We start from the raw sequence: 17,196 nt of genomic DNA on the forward strand, positions 1-17,196 counted from the left end.
AATACGGTATCTATACATGATGGAATATTACTTCCCTATAAAGGAGAATAAATTCAAGACATTTGTAGGGAAATGGATACACCTTGAAAATAGAATGTTAGTCAATTAAATCAAACAAGCTTAAAGGTTTAAAAATGCAGAAAGTTTTCTGCACACATATGTAACAATTTTCTGTCAAAATGGGATGAAATGAACTCATGATAATGTCAACTGTTTCCATATTATATGCTCAAAAAACTATTTCACATTTCCCACAAATCAAGTGTAAACATCACTAAAATACTGAATACTTTGTTTAATTATATCCTACAAACTTGGGACCAACTAATACTGAATACTTTAGAAACACAGTATTAACTAAATTACATTTGTAAAAATAGAAGAAAAGAGAGATTCTGTGGACATATTGTGAAACTATAGTCATGGTATTTTGGCTAAATTTTATTGTATTCATTTTATTAAACAAGAAAAGAAAATCATACATAGAAAGCATACAGTAAAATTTGTTACTATTTATATTGTGAAAATATCACATTCTTCCTGGTAGCATACATGGAGGAAACAATAAAAACAACTTTTAGCAAATTGTAATGCTACGTGGCACTGCATCCATAACCATAATCACTATGGGGCCCATGCCATTTTGTACTTTACAAAAGAAACACTGTACTTTCTCATTCTCATTAACATCTCTCGACTTTCCCACCCACATGTGGTAATTATCACTAAATTCCCTACTTCTTTAAAGTTGTAAATTTTATATGCTAAAAACAAATATAATCAAGCTTTCATTTGCCTGTGTGTGGCAGACTTCATGTAATGGCCTTGGTTAATCTACTTTGTCACAAAAGAAGTATTTCAAAACTCAAAAAAATTTCATTGCACAAATAAACTGTACTTTACCCATACAACTAGGGTGATGGTTTGCACATAAAATGTTCCTTAAAGGCAATGTACTAAAAACTCACATGCAAGGTGGTGATTTTCTGAATCTGATATTATGCACTTTCCAACCTCATCTGTGCATTAATCCACAGATATATTGGAGGAAAATTGTCTCCACAAGTGTGCTTTGAAACAGTGTATCTCATTCTTGACACGCTTCTGTGTCTATGTCACTCTGATTCTCAGCTTTTTCACTTTTGGTATTTATACTAAATCTCATTTTGAGTTTCTGCATGTTTTCTGATGTTATGAAAATAATAAAAAGTTTTCATACATTATTTACATAGGCTTTCTTTTCAGTGGGAGTTCTTTCATAATTTTCTGGGTAATAGGAAAAATGGAAGGATTTCTATATTTATTGCATATATATGACTCCCCTTTCATGTGAATATTTCATGACTTTGAATGCAGAGAAAAATAAAACATTGCCAGCATTGTTCTTATGTGCTCAGATTCCTGTTCTATGCATTCTTTCAGGTATATACTAATACCTGTGTACTGAAAGCCTTTTATATTGCATACAAAGAAAGGGCTTCTCTGCACTGTCCTTTGATGTCAGTGCAAGTCACTTCATGTATTCAAAGTGAATTTCCCCTCTTACTTTTTAAATGTCTTTGATGACTACTAGAGTAACTGAAAGCCTTTTCTATATTGTTTACATACACAGTGTTTCTACACTGTGATTTTTTTCGTGCCCTTCACAATTCCTGTGTGTGCTAAAAGCTTTCCCACATTGCTTACATACATAGGGTTTCTCCCCAGTGTGAGTTCTTTCATGTGTTTTACAATGACTTTGTGTCCTGAAAGCTTTCCCACACTGGTTACATGCATAGGGCTTCTCTACAGTGTGAATCCTTTCATGTGTTTTACAATGACTCTGTCTCCTGAAAGCTTTCCCACATTGCTTGCACACATAGGGTTTCTCCCCAGTGTGGGCCCTTTCATGTATTTGCCAATAACTGTGTGTAGTGAAAGCTTTTCCACATTGCTTACATACATAGGGTTTCTCCCCAGTGTGAGTCCTTTCATGTGTTTTACAATGACTTTGTGTCCTGAAAGCTTTCCCACACTGGTTACATACATAGGGTTTCTCTCCAGTGTGAGTCCTTTCATGTATTTTACAATTACTCAGTTTAGTGAAAGTTTTCCCACATTGCTTGCACACATAGGGTTTCTCCCCAGTGTGGGCCCTTTCATGTATTTGCCAATAACTGTGTGTAGTGAAAGCTTTTCCACATTGCTTACATACATAGGGTTTCTCCCCAGTGTGGGTCCTTTCATGTCTTTGACAATGACTCTGTCTCCTGAAAGCTTTCTCACATTGCTTGCATACATACGGTTTCTCCTCAGTGTGTGTCATTTCATGTATTTGACAATTACTCCGTTTGCTGAAAGCTTTCCCACATTGCTTACATACAAAGGGTTTCTCCCCTGTGTGAGTTCGTTCATGTCCTTTACACACCTGGAGTGTCCTGAAAGCTTTCCCACATTGCTTACATTCATAGAGTTTCATTCCAGTGTGTGTCCTTTCATGTGTTTTACAAGCACCCTGTGTCCCAAAAGCTTTCCCACATTGCTTACATACAAAGGGTTTCTCCCCTGTGTGAGTTTGTTCATGTCCTTTACACACCTGGAGTGTCCTGAAAGCTTTCCCACATTGCTTACATTCATAGGGTTTCACTCCAGTGTGTGTCCTTTCATGTGTTTTACAAGCACCCTGTGTCCCAAAAGCTTTCCCACATTGCTTACATACAAAGGGTTTCTCCCCTGTGTGAGTTCGTTCATGTACTTTACACACCTGGAGTGTCCTGAAAGCTTTCCCACATTGCTTACATTCATAGGGTTTCACTCCAGTGTGTGTCCTTTCATGTGTTTTACAAGCACCCCGTGTCCCAAAAGCTTTCCCACATTGTTTACATACAAAGGGTTTTTCCCCTGTGTGAGTCTTTTCATGTGTATGACAACTATTAGGTCTCCTAAAAGCTTTCCCACATTGCTTACATACAAAGGGTTTCTCTCCAGAGTGAACCCTTTCATGTATTTGACAATTACTCTGTTTGCTGAAAGCTTTCCCACATTGCTTACATACAAAGGGTTTCTCCCCTGTGTGAGTTCGTTCATGTACTTTACACACCTGGAGTGTCCTGAAAGCTTTCCCACATTGCTTACATTCATAGGGTTTCACTCCAGTGTGAGTCCTTTCATGTGTTTTACAAGTACTCTGTGTCCCAAAAGCTTTCCCACATTGTTTACATACAAACGGTCTTTCTCTAGTGTGAGTCTTTTCATGTCTTTTACAATGACTTTGTGTCCTGAAAGCTTTCCCACACTGGTTACATATATAGGGCTTCTCTCCAGTGTGAGTTTTTTCATGTCTTTTACAATTACTCAGTTTAGTGAAAGCTTTCCCACATTGCTTACATAGAAAGGGTTTCTGCCCAGTGTGAGTTCGTTCATGTCCTTGATACACCTGGAGTGTCCTGAAAGCTTTCCCACATTGCTCACATACAAAGGGTCTCTCTCCAGTGTGAGTCCTTTCATGTGTTTTACAATTACCCTGTGTCCTGAAAGCTTTCCCACATTGTTTACATACAAAGGGTTTTTCCCCTGTGTGAGTCCTTTCATGTGAGTGACAATTATCATGTCTCCTAAAAGCTTTCCCACATTGTTTACATACAAAGGGTCTTTCTCCAGTGTGAGTCCTTTCATGTATTTGGTAAGAGCTGCGTGTGTTGAAAGCTTTCCCACATTGCTTACATACAAAGTGTTTCTCTCCAGTGTGAGTCCTTTCATGTATTTGACAATGACTCTGTTTGCTGAAAGCTTTCCCACATTGCTTACAAACATAGGGTTTCCCCATAATGTGAGTTCTTTCATGACTACCAAATGAAGTTTTATTATTTAAGAGTTTCCAACTGTGTTTGTATACATAGAAGTCTACTCCAGTGTGAGCTCTTTCATGTTTCTGAATATCATGGTGAGAATTCAAACTTTCCCCCAATTTTATATATGTACAGGTATTCACCCTACTGTCATTTCTTTCCTGGATTTTATCATAGTTGGGTGAACTGAAGGGTCTTACATCTTGATTATATTCAAAGGATTTCTCTTCAGAATTACTTCCTTCAGTGCACTCAGAGTAGGATTTTGCACATTGCTTATATCCATAAAGTTTTTCTTCAGGATTTGTCTCTGCATGTTTCTGAAAGGACTGAAAGTCAGTGGAGGTTTTCCCATGTCTGAAAGACAGCTTCTGCTCAAATCCATGGAGCTCATATGATTGGAGTCCAGAGTTATGTATGATCGGCAGAGTTGGTGATGAATGACCAATCAGAGGATTTCTGCGTGCAAGGCTTTCACCCGGTTTTATACCAAGCAGGTTCATGTGCACATTTGTATCAGGAGTCATAAAAACTATCTCTCCACATTGATACCCCAACTTATATTGACAGAATTTATCTACCTCTGCACTTCTGTCAAAGAAAAAAAATAACAAAACAACCAGTCACATTTTAAAATGTCTTTATAGTAATATTTACCAGGAGGAGATCTGATGTGATGCACCCTAAGCATATTTGATCATGAGTTTACTGTACATTCTGAACAATGGCTTAGAAACAGCTTTTACCAAAACAGTATCTTTTGGGAGTTTGGAATTGATATGTTTGTAATACTACATACTGTTGATTTTCATTTTGAACAAGTGGTACATATATACCATATGCTGATTATTTTTCACACCTTTTTCTTCTATCACCCTACCCATCCCCCTTCCACTGAGCCTCTTTACCCTCTCCAAAATGTCTGCCTCTCTTTTCTCTAACATCTCTCCTTTATTTTACTTTTTCATATCTTGCAATTCTCATACAAACTATAACACATGATATTGAATATTGTGTTTATTTTATTTAATGTAATATAGGCTCCAGATCCATCCGTGTGTTTTTTTGGCAAATGACATCATTTCATTCTCCTTTATGGCTGAATACCATTCCATTATATACACACACCATATTATTTTCTCTGCTGAAGAATGAACCCAAGGTTTTAGCACTGAGTTACATTCTCAGAGTTATTTATCTTTTATTATGAGGTTGATTCTTATCAATCACTAAGTTGCTCAGGCTAAGCATGAACGTGCCTCAGCTTCCATGCATGTTCCATCCTGGCCAAGTTATCCCATTGTTCCTTTCTACTCATCTTTGAATGGCCATCTAGACTGTTTCACTTAGTAAGTTTTACTGCTGAAAACATGGATATGCATGTATCCATTTCATACAATTATTTTAACTTTGGGGGAATACAACCAGTAGAATTATAGATGGATAAAACAGAAGTTCTATTTTTACTTTTTTTTGAGCAACCCCTATACACATTTCCATAGATGTTAAACTACAATGACATTCCCACCAACATGAGACAGTGCCTTCTAGTACTGTATTTTGGAACATAAACAGACTAAATGCTTTTGAGGATTGTTTGAAAACAGATATTATCAAAACAGGAGCATTGATTTAGATTTTGAATAAGTCCTCAATGTTACCAATGTTGCAAATACTGAATGCATATACCACATTGAAATACATATGGCATTACTTTCACAATTTGTCTGATTAAAAAAAGCAGTCTTTTGAAAATAGATGTATATGTAATTAGATATGTTGCACTTGACTCTCAAACAGAAATTTATATATATATAAATTTCATCCATACCTACATACACTTTCATGTAAGAGTTTTATAATCTTGAGCATGAAAAATAATGTCTATTGGTATGCACTAGATGCCACTTGTGGCATAAGTTCAATACTCCCTACATTACAAATATTGACATATTTCAAATATTCAATTGTCAAATTCTAGATACTAAACATGTATTCATCTCTGGAGAAATTTTGTGCGATTAAAGAAATTTGAACGTGGCCTCATTTTGTTTGTTTTCTTGAGTCTCCCTACATTGTTCAGGCCAGTCTCAAACTCACTATGTAGCACAGGCTGGCCTCAAACTCCTACCAATCCTCCTGCCTCAGTTGCCTAAGTGCTGGGATTACAGGCATATGTCACCATGTCTGGCTTTCTGTATTTTTTTGAACATGGTCTCATTTGTGTAGTTTGCTTGGTTTTAATATTTCTGGCTTTGGAGGAATATTCTTGTTAGTGCATATTACCTTAGAGTTTTCCTGAAGTTTTGGTACTCATCTTCAATTTGCTGCTGGTTTTCCCAGTTTCTTCCTAAAGTGTAGAAAAAGAAATGTAATGATGAGTTACTACATTACATAAAAATTATTATCTTCCAATTAGATTCATGGTACAATGTGACCACACCTGGAAGATTTATCAAAAATACTTCCATATTCCAGTAAAGTAAATGGCACTGAAGGGCAATAACCAATGCTCCCTGATTGCATAAATCTATCTTCCTTACCTATAGCAGTCACATTTGTAAAGTTTTCCCACATCACATCTCTGTGGAGCTTCTTTTGAGATGGATCCAGCAAAGCCCACTCCTCCATGGTGAAGTCCACAGCCACATCCTCAAAGGTCACTGCCTCCTAAATCAGCAGAAATATATTCCCAGGAAGAAGAGTGAGACTCACAACACAAAATATCGCAAATCTACTCATAAAAAGCTGAAATGAGGCTGAGTCCCACAAATGTTTACTTCATTTTTTGGTCATCAAACACTTATTCTTCATCCACATGCACTTGCCACAGAGGAATTTTGATTCTAGGTGGGAATTCACTGCTAAAGAAAGAGCAGAATGGGAAGACTGGTTCTCCTGCTGGTTGGCCCCAGTTTTATTTCTACACTGTCTGTAAAGCATGGTTCGTGGAGAGAGCCTACTAGATCAAATGTGGGGTAAAAAGAACTGGGGTAAATGAATAACTAATGACTTTCTCTGACAGAACATTGAAAATACATCTACTTTCAAATTATTATTTAAGGAATAGATCCCTTCTTCCTGATTGTAGACAGCATTGTGAAACTTGAAGTTAGTTTCATAGATAAAGTTGTAAGTAAACAAAGTAATATTCATGAATGGTAATTTAAAATGCTAATGAAAAGTATTACAGTATTCATTAGAGAATACTAACAATAAAATTAGATTAAGGAAGATATATTATCTTATAGCTCATGAAATGCTTACCTGTCACAAAGATATAAAAATTTCTGAGGTGTAAGAGAATGGGAAATGTGGGGATGAACCAACCAACTGAATGTCATACCCCTAGCCACAGGCTTCATCTATGTACCCAGCCCAAGAAAGATGATGGGATGCACCCTGGCTCATATGGCCAGCCCAGGGAGTTTGGGGAGAATAGTCATCGGAAATTGAGGACAAATGGTAAATGGAGGACAAATCATACTCAAAGAGACCACAATAAAAGTGAGGAAAAGACTACCCAACAGCTAATAAACAACAATTAAAAGACCAACTTAAGGCTAATGGAGTTACTGAAACACTAGAAGACAAAATAGATGGAATTAGAAATGCTTACAGAAATCATAGTAGAAAAATCCCCAAAGATGAGAAGAGTTAAAAATAGAAGCAAGGCTTAAAGAACACCAAAAATCTATGATAAGTAAAGAAGTTCACAAGGCATATCCTCATTCTACTGTCAGATATCCAAAACCCACAACAACAAAAATTTAAAGCAGGAAAAAAACCCCACACCTATAATTGGTAAACTAGTTAGAATTACAACAGACTTCTTAACACAAAACTTAAAGGTCAAAAGAACTTAGAATGATGTATTTAAACCCTAAGGTGAGTAACTTCCAACCTAGTTTAACTTACTCAGCAGTCTTTCAAAATAGATGGAGGAATGAGGACATTTCAAGAAAAATACCAGCTCGAAACAAATGAACACTAAATCAGCACTTCAGAAAGTACTCAAGAATAACCTAGACAGAAACACTGAAGCCCATACATGTATTCCTCCTTTAATGATCTATGTGTTTTAATGACTGTTTGGACTACAAATGAGGCATGTTGTTTCCTCCTCTCAGACTTATGACCCATTTTCTTTTTTGTACAGTTCTGCACATATTGATACAGCCTCAATGTCTTTTTCTGTACAGTATACTTTGTTTATACAGTACTCTAATTTTTGCTGACTGAACTGTACAGTACTCTAGTTTTAGGTTCTGTTATATATTGCAGTGCTGCATGTAAGAGTTATGCAAATAAAAGCAAAGTCACCAAGTTGGAGTTTCCTTTGACCATTTCTTTGTCCTGAATATTGTAAAGTACATACTGTATACAATTCCTCCTTTAGCATCTCATTCGTTTAGTGACCTAATCACAGGAACAGGACTCATCATTAAATGAAGAATGCACATACTTTTTTGTACTTTAGGCACATTCACTAAGCACATTTTGCAAATAAGCACAGTATTCATGAGAAGACAAATATCTTCAAACTATGTATTATTTCTATAATGTCTAATACTTGGGACAAATAAGCTACTTTATATATTTTGGATATTGACACCAAAAAAGCAACCTCAAAAATATGTGGTTTCTCTGTTTTGATGCAGAAGGCAGTGATTTGGAGCATGGTTTTATGAGACCCATTGATCGCATACAATATAAGCAGAACAGCTGTAACAGAGGCCCAGAAGCATTTATCAGTGCACTCTTTATTGGGCTCATGTCTAAGGATTATTTACTTCGAATAGTTCCTTGGGGGATAATAAAGATGATTCATTAGAGTTAAATTTTCAGATATAAACAAACTTTTAGAAGTGATTTTACCTTTGAACCTTTTTGGTATGTAGAAATGTCTCATATCTTATGGGTGCACACATTTTCTCAAAGGTTATACATACACTTCCAAACCATAGAAAACAATTGAAAAATTAAGTATTACTGCTATTCTTGGCACTCTGATGGTTTTATGTGTTTAATTTTTACGTTATGTGCCAAGCTAGAAAGCTCCTCTACTTCTTTATGCCTTTCTGTCCTCCGAGATGTTTACTGCAGAGGTGGACAGGGCAGTAGCTTTATTAATGCCAGTTTCACTGTCAAGGATATTTGGCATTTGCAGTGAGATTTACAGAGAGAATCAAGTTCATGGTTTTACGATATCTTGTTAGCAATATTTTAGTTTCATTGGCTCCTTGTAATGACCTGCAAAAGCTCCATTATTAATGAGCCAAATTGCATTTTAACAAACAGCTTCTAGCAATATCAACCATGTGATCAATGTAATTTGAAGAATTCATGGAGAGGGCATGTGAGGAAATATAGGATTAGGTGCTTTGATTTGCTAAAGATCATATCTGGATTGGATCTGTTTTGCAATCATGATTATTGGTAAGCACTTTCTATATCATTGCTACATGTAAGATACCCTGGGTTTTCTGAATACTTTGTATTACTGCTTTTTCTGACATGTATGGGTTCAATACTGCCTGAACCTAGCTAATGTGGTGATTTGCTGGTCATTGCTCTATCGTATTTTAAAGGTTATTGGAGAGTGTGTGCTCTTAAGAAAAACAAATAATTTTCATTGAACTAATTTGATAATATGATGTCTAATACATTACACATTTAACAAGCTACCTGTTTAATGACTGTTCAGACTTATGAGACACACAATTAAAACTTAAAACCCACTGCTCAGACTTATGTGTGATCAGTTTTTTCTTATTGTACAGTACTGTACATCTTGTTGGTGGAGGCTCAATGTGTATTTTCTATAGTATACCTTCTTTAATGAAGCACTGTGATTTTTGTTGATTGTGCTATATAGTACAGTACTGTAGCTTTATGTTCTGTTATACATTACAGTCCTGCATGTAAGAGTTATGGAAATAAAAGCAAAGCCACCAAGTTGGAGTTTCCTTTGAGCATTTCTCTGTTCTGAATATTATAAGGTATATACTCTATACAATTCCTGATGTAGTGACCAGTTTATTTAAGGAACTACTCAGAGGACCAAAATGACCAGTGTCTATATAGCTAAAAGCCCAGATGAAATGAAAACAAGCAAGGTCAACTGGTAAACAACAACAAAAATACCAGGAAAACAAAAACAAGAGTCACCAACAGAAAGAATGCAATGATAGTAATCAATCAACATCTCAGTAATATTTCTCAATATTAATGGCCTCAGGTCTCCAATTAAAAGACACAGATTAGCAGTTGCAACAAAGCAGAATCCAGCAGTATGTTGCATTTAAGAAAAACTCATTCGATAGGGGCTTGAGATTTAGCTCAGTGGTTCTGCCACTTGCCTCACAAGCACGAGGTCCTGAGTTCGATCCCCGGTACCAAAAAAGAAAAATTCCAAAAAACTCATTCAATGCAAAACAGTATGTATAGACTAAAAAGAATGCAAAATAATATTTCATGTATTACTTGCCCTAAAACAAGCAGGGGTAGCAATTTTAATTTCAAACAATGTGAACTTCAAGCTAAAGCTGATTAAAAGAGATAAAGGTCATTACATACTAGTTAAGTGAACAATCCAACAAGAACAATGTTTATAAATATTTATTGAATACTAGAGCACTTGTCTTCATAAAACATAATGCTGAACATAAAAGATCAAATAAATACACAATCATAAAGAAATTTCAGAGATGAACCACACCCTTGGACATATGGACTTAATAGATATTGACAAAGCCACTAAAGCAGAGCAGACATTGTATTCTGCAGCACATGGTACTTCTTCCAAATTAGATCACACACTAATCCACAAAGCCTGCTCAAATAAATAAAAGAATCAAAATCAGCCCATGTGTAGGAAAATAGAAATCAATGACAGAAGAAATCACAGAAAAAAGTAGAACTTGGAAAATTAATCACACACTCCTAAACAACCAATGGGTCATACAAGAAATCAAGGTACAATATAAACATTTCTAGAAGTTAATGGCAATGCTTGTATAAATCACTGTAAACTTTGGGCCTCTATGATATAGTCCTGAGAGAGAAGTTCCCTGCAATCCATGCTCACATTAGGAAAACAGACCAAGTTCAAATACATAACTTTATGAGAAATATTAAGATACTTGAGAAACAACAATCCAGACCAATAGCAAAATTAGGGAGGGAAATTATGATTAAAGCAGAAATCAATGAAATTAGGACTAAAAATATACAAAATATCACAACTTAAAGAACTAGTTCTTAGAATAAACAAAATAAATAAGGCCTTAGCCAGACCTTTTTTTTTTTCTTTGGTACAGGGGATCGAGCTCAGAAACTTGCACTTGTGTGGCAGGCACTGGAACCACTGAGCTAAATCCCCGGCCCTCTTAGCCAGACTTACCAAGAGAAAAGACTCACATCAATGCAAATAGAAGTGGGAAAAGAGAAATCACAACAGATTCTATTGAAATCAAGAAGAAACTACTCTGAAAAATATTTCAATATACTGACAAATTTTAAAGAAATGGACAGATTCCTCAATTCATACAAATTACCAAAGCTAACCAAATAAGACACAAAAAATGCTGAGCAACTGAATAACAACCAAATTACAACAATAAAACAAGGGACAGTAAGAAGGAACACACCAACTATATGAAGCTCAGCACCCAGTGGGTTCACTGGTGAATTCTACAAACCCACAAGGATGTTGTATCTCCTGTACTCCTCAAGCTCTGCAAAGAAATGGAAAGGGATTGAATACTCACACATTCACTTGTGGAAGCCAGCCAGTATCACTCTGACTCCAAAATCTGATAAAGTCCCAACTGAAAAAGAAAACTGTAGGCCAATCTCTCTAATAAACATACAGGCAAAACTAAAAAAGCTATTAGTGAATAGAATTCAACATGTCATCAAAAAGATTATACATCATAACCAAATAAGTTGCTTACCAGAGATGCAAGGATGGTTCAATATACACACACCAATACATGTAATACAACACATGAAAAGCAGCAAGCTCACAAATGACATGATCTTATCAATAGATGCAAAAAAAGGCATTCAACAAAATCCAAATGTCCTTTTATGATAAAACCCTGAAGAAATAGGTATAGGAGAACCATGCCTGAATTTGATAAAAGCTATTTAGGACAAGCCAATAGCCTACATCATATTAAATGGGAGAAAATTAAAAGCATTCCCTCTAAAATTGGAAACAATTCAAGGATGCCCACTGGCACCACTTATATTCAACATAGTACTTGAAACATTAGCCACAGCAATCAGGCAACAGAAAGAAATAAAAGGGATGCAGTATATAAGAAATGAAGATCTCAAACTACCATTATTTGCTGATGACTTGATACTCTCTCTACATAAAAGAACCAAAGATCTCCACCAAAAATATTCTTAGAATAATCAATTTCAGCAATATAGCAGGACACAAAAGCAACTCAAAAATTATTAGCATTTTTCTACTCCATTATGAACTTGATGAAAAGGATACTATGAAAACAAAACCAGTCACAAGAGCATCAAGAAAAATAAAATACCTACTGTAGAAATTTTCCTAGCCAAGGAAGTGAAAAATCTCCTCAAAGAAAACTACGGTACTTTGTCAAAAGAGATTTAAAAGGACATCAGAAAATAGAAACATGTGCCCTCCTTCTGCATAGGCAGAACCAATACTGTGAAAATGATCATATACCTGTGAAGCATGGTGGCACATGCTCATAATCTCAGCACTCAGGAGGCTAAGTCAGGTGGAGCTCTGTGTGTTTCAACCCAGTCTGTTGTAAATACTGAGTTCAAGGCCAGACTGGGCTGTGTAGCAAGATTGTGTCTCAAAAATTCCAAAATTAAAAAATGGCCATACTCTTGCAAAATGTTATACAGAATCAACCAGTACCAGCCAAAACATCAAGAACATACAGTACTTTACGGATCAAGAGAAAATAATCTTGAAATTCATACAGATCTAGAAGAAATTCAGAATAGCAAAAGGAGGGCTGGGGATTTAGCTCAGTGGTTTCACTGCCTGCTGCTGTGCAAGCACAAGGACCTGTGTTCGATCCCCAGTACCAAAAAAGAATAGCAAAATGGATCATGAGCAATAAGAGCAAAGCAGGAGGCATCAATATACCTAACTTTAAGCTACACTACAAAGCAGTAGTGATAAAAGTAGTATAATCCTGTAACAAAAAGTCACATGGATCAGTGAAACAGAATGGGGAAAAAAGAAACAACCCCAGACATGGTCAACTACTTGATCTTTGACAAAGGGACCAAAAGCATATGTTGGAAGAGACAGCCTATTCAACAAGTGCTGCTAGGAAACTGGTTATCTGTTTGCAAAAGATTGAAACTGAAGTTGTATCACTCACTATGTAGCAATTCAAAATCAAAATGGATCAAAGATCTACACATTAAAGCCAAAACATAAAACCAATGGGAAGATAAAATAAATAAAACCCTGGGAGACACAGATGTAGGAAAAGCTTTTTAACAGAACTAAAATTGAACAAGAAATAATAGCAAGAATCAATAAAAGGTATTACATCAAATTAAAAACTTTAAGCACAGCACAGGAATTATTAAGTATGGAAAAGAGACAAATGTAACACGGGAAAAAATGTTTGCGAGCCATTCCTCCGAAAGAGGACTAATATTTACAATATATAAAGAATTCAAAAAAATCAGACCACCTTAAAAAATAACCAATCAGGAAATGCACAACTGAAAGTGACATTTCTCAGAGGAAGAAATCCAAATGCCCAACAAACATGAAAAAATGTTCAACACACCTAGTCATTAGTGAAATGCATATTAAAACAATACTAGGTTCCATCTTAGACCAGAAAGAATGGCAATCATCAAGAAATCACAAAACAAATGTTGGTATGGCTGTGGTAAAAAAGGAACACTCTTACATTTTTGGTAGACTCTACAAACTGTTACAAATAGTATAAAAATCAGTATAGAAATTCCTTAAAGATCTAAACTTTGAAATTCCATATGACTCAGCCATCCCCCTTCTGGGTATCTTTCCCACAGAGTTTAAGACATCATACAATGGAGACACAAGCATTCCAATGTTTATAGCAGCACAGTTCATAATAGCTAAATCCTGGAAGCAACCTGTATGTCCATCAATAGACAATTGATAAAGAATATGTGGCATAATGAAATACTACTCAATTGTAAAAAAGGAGAAATTTGAGACAATTGTAGGAAAATGGATGCACCTGGGAAATATAATGTTGAGAGAAATAAATCAGACATACAAGCTTAAACACTGTGTAGTGTTTCCCATTTGAGTAAGGGAAAGTACAATAAGTCCACGACTTACAAACATTTGAGTTGTAAACTTTCACAGGTGTGAACAGACCTCACATTATTAACATTTATAGATTTGAGCAAAACACAGAAGTACCTCATGTGTCTGCTAGGCATTGTTACAGTTGTGCTGCCCTGTGATTACTATACAATGTGATAGTGTACAGCAGTACAGTGCTTCCAGGATGTGCAGAAGCAAGAGGAAAAGTAGTGGTGATGTGGAAGGGACTGGTAGGAAGGGCAAAGCAATACACATTATACATTTGTGTCAAAGGTGTGTAAGACTTGCTTTGTCAAACTTACGAATGAATTTGACTTATGAACACTTTCCGGGAACAGCACTTGTTTGTAAGTTGGGAACTTACTATACAAAGAACATAATAATGGACAGATGGAAGGAAACAAGGACATAGATCTTGGGCTAATGGAAAAGGGCAGAGGACCGAGGATTAGGGAAGGGAGAGGAGCAAGTAAAATAAAGTTAAGCCAGGCTGGGGATTTAGCTCAGTGGTGCTGCCACCTGCCTCGCAAACGCAAGGTCCAGAGTTTGATCCCGAGTACCAAAAAAAAAAAAGTTAAGCCAAGTACAGGAGCCTAATAACCTCAATAAATGTAACCATTGTATGTCATAAACCAGAGATAAGGTTAATAATATCAACAAGAATGAACATGAAGAAAGGGGATTTAGAGGAGAGAGGAAAGCAGGAGGAAAGGGGATTAAAAATAGAAACAAGCTGTATTATGAACATGTACACATTCCCTAAGATGACTGTAAACTGCATGTACTGCCAACATGTACTACTAATAAAAAAGAAATGCCATTGAAGAGTATAAATGAGAAATATCATTCCTCATGTGGACTCACTGGATATTGCATAATACCACATCTAATACCTACAGAGTACACCAGTCTGCTGGAAGTAATAAGACAGTGTAGAATGCTATACATCACTAGCAGAAAACAACACAAAAGTCTGTCAATTAATTATGTATCAACATATATTGTATACAGTACAAACAACTCAATAGTAAACATATGTTGCACAGAATGATATCTAGAGAAACAACTTCACATATGTTAAAGAAACACATATGAAAATAGCTCAATTCTAGATGCAATCAACACAAATAATATCATAAAGAAATGATTTTATCCTTAGATGGATAAATATGAATAAATTAGATAATTCCAAGTGTTTCAAACTCACACAACAAAGCACATATCTGTAAAACATCAGATGGAAAAATTCATATATTACATTTTCTACATATTCTGAATTGTTACATAATCTGCACAAGCGATTTTATTCGTTCTTTCCAAGATTTTCATATCATTTGCAGAAAAAATGTCAACAATATTTTTAAATAAATAAAAGAAAAAACTAACTAGAAACAATCCAGATCCAGAGGCAGTGGAATAAGTGAGTGAAGTGGCTGAAATACATTTCCTAAAATTCCGTGGGAAATAGATTGAGGCAAAGAAACCACAAGTAATCTTTTCATCATCATCATCATCACCATCATCATAATAATGCTATTAAACTCAATCATGAATTTATCCAACAGTACAAAATATTTAAACCAAGTACAATTCTGCTAGTGTTGAGACAGTAAAGCTATAAGGCGGGCCCACAGAAGTCCATTCTATGGCCACCTCAGGGAAATGGACTGGAATTGTCAAACGTTCATTTGTGAACCTGTACCATTATTCTTTGGATCTTTAACATACATATCTTTGGATATTTATGTTAAATGTAAACCAAGTATTTTACTTTTAAATTATTTGCTTCTTTACACATAACCATTCTCACTGCTCAGCTTCCAAGAAAATCACAATCTTTGGGTCATGAAAAAAAATCCTTGAGGTAACTTTCTTTTATACAAAGATCTTTCTTTGAGGAAAGCAGGGCAGGGAATAAACTTGCTTCACCAGTTTGCAAGGGATCTCACACTTAGAAAGTCAACACTTGCCTGTGATTACCAATGACTTTCCTTATGCCCAGGTGGCAAAGTGACTCACTCCCAGGTGGTGATCAAGGGTAACATGAGAGGCCAGAGCTTTTATTTTTTTCCAAAATAAATATATGTTTTTTCTAAAATAAGAAGGAATGTCCAAATTTTTATTGCAAATAAATTGTGACTAGTTCTACTGCAGTATGTTTATTCTTTTGTATAGGTACATGTTTGCCACACATAATGTTCACATTCTTCATGAGGAATTTGTACCTGATCATAATACATTTTAATTCGTTTTTTCCTATTCCCTTCCACTCTCTTCAACCCTCTTCCCCTCTACGTTTACAAAAGTTTTTGTTTCCATTTTTTTCTTCCATTTTCTTTTGAAAATCCCTTTTCCTATTCTTTTCTTCCTCTTCCTACCTTTCTTGTCCTCCTTCCCATTTGAACAAGCTTTTCTACTTCCCAATATCTGTCCTCCGTTTTGGTCCTTATTCACATTTTGGGTTTCTCACATGAGAAACAATGCAATATTTAAACTTGTGTGTCTGGTATTTCACTTAAAATTATGGTCCCGAGATGCATCTGTTTAGCTAAAAAGTGTCTCAAATGTATTCTTAAGGGTGAATAGTAATCCATTGTATATAACTATCACATTTTCTTTGTTCATTCAGCTGTTGATGGGCATATGGGCTGTTTCCCAGATTTAGCTATTATAAATTATGCTGCTCTAAACATGATTGTGCACATATTCCATATATCACTGTGCTGTGATGCCTTTAACTCTTTGGGAAGATACCTAGAAGAGGAATACCTAAGTCAAATGGAATCTCTAGTTTTAGGTTTTTGAGGAATCTCCAAACTGATTTCCATATTGGTTGCACCAATGTACACTCCCACCAACAGTGGAGAAGGGTTCCTTTCCCCCCACTGCCTCACCAGCACTTGTTATTGGTGATTCCTTGATGATAGCCATCTTTCTGGAGTCCCCAGGAAACCTGTGAATCTCTGCCTGATACACCTGACTATGACAGTGTCCATTCAGCATCAGGGCCACTGCCTCCACTCT

The 17,196-nt window shown here is 35.8% G+C and overlaps 1 protein-coding gene across 2 annotated transcripts in view; it reads right to left on the minus strand.

Moving 5' to 3' along the window:
- Positions 1-533: 533 nt before the first annotated feature.
- The window catches only part of LOC101718729 (uncharacterized), a 169,369-nt gene continuing 152,706 nt past the window's right edge, over positions 534-17,196 (minus strand). Inside the window, exons 4-7 of one of the 2 annotated variants that reach the window (XM_087204838.1) lie at positions 6,371-6,497; positions 6,114-6,177; positions 3,416-4,418; positions 534-3,166 (exon numbers count right to left, since the gene is read on the minus strand). In XM_087204838.1, the coding sequence (XP_087060964.1) occupies positions 1,601-3,166; positions 3,416-4,418; positions 6,114-6,177; positions 6,371-6,458 (2,721 nt within the window). In that variant the 5' untranslated portion in view covers positions 6,459-6,497 and the 3' untranslated portion in view covers positions 534-1,600. Of the gene's footprint in view, positions 4,419-6,113; positions 6,178-6,370; positions 6,914-17,196 lie in introns of those variants that run through there. The other variant, XM_087204837.1, reaches the window with a different exon arrangement.

Source organism: Heterocephalus glaber, unplaced genomic scaffold (genome assembly GCF_053883595.1).
Source record: "Heterocephalus glaber isolate CG9 unplaced genomic scaffold, H.glaber_assembly_v1.0 deba00000546, whole genome shotgun sequence".
Lineage (NCBI taxonomy): Eukaryota > Metazoa > Chordata > Mammalia > Rodentia > Bathyergidae > Heterocephalus > Heterocephalus glaber.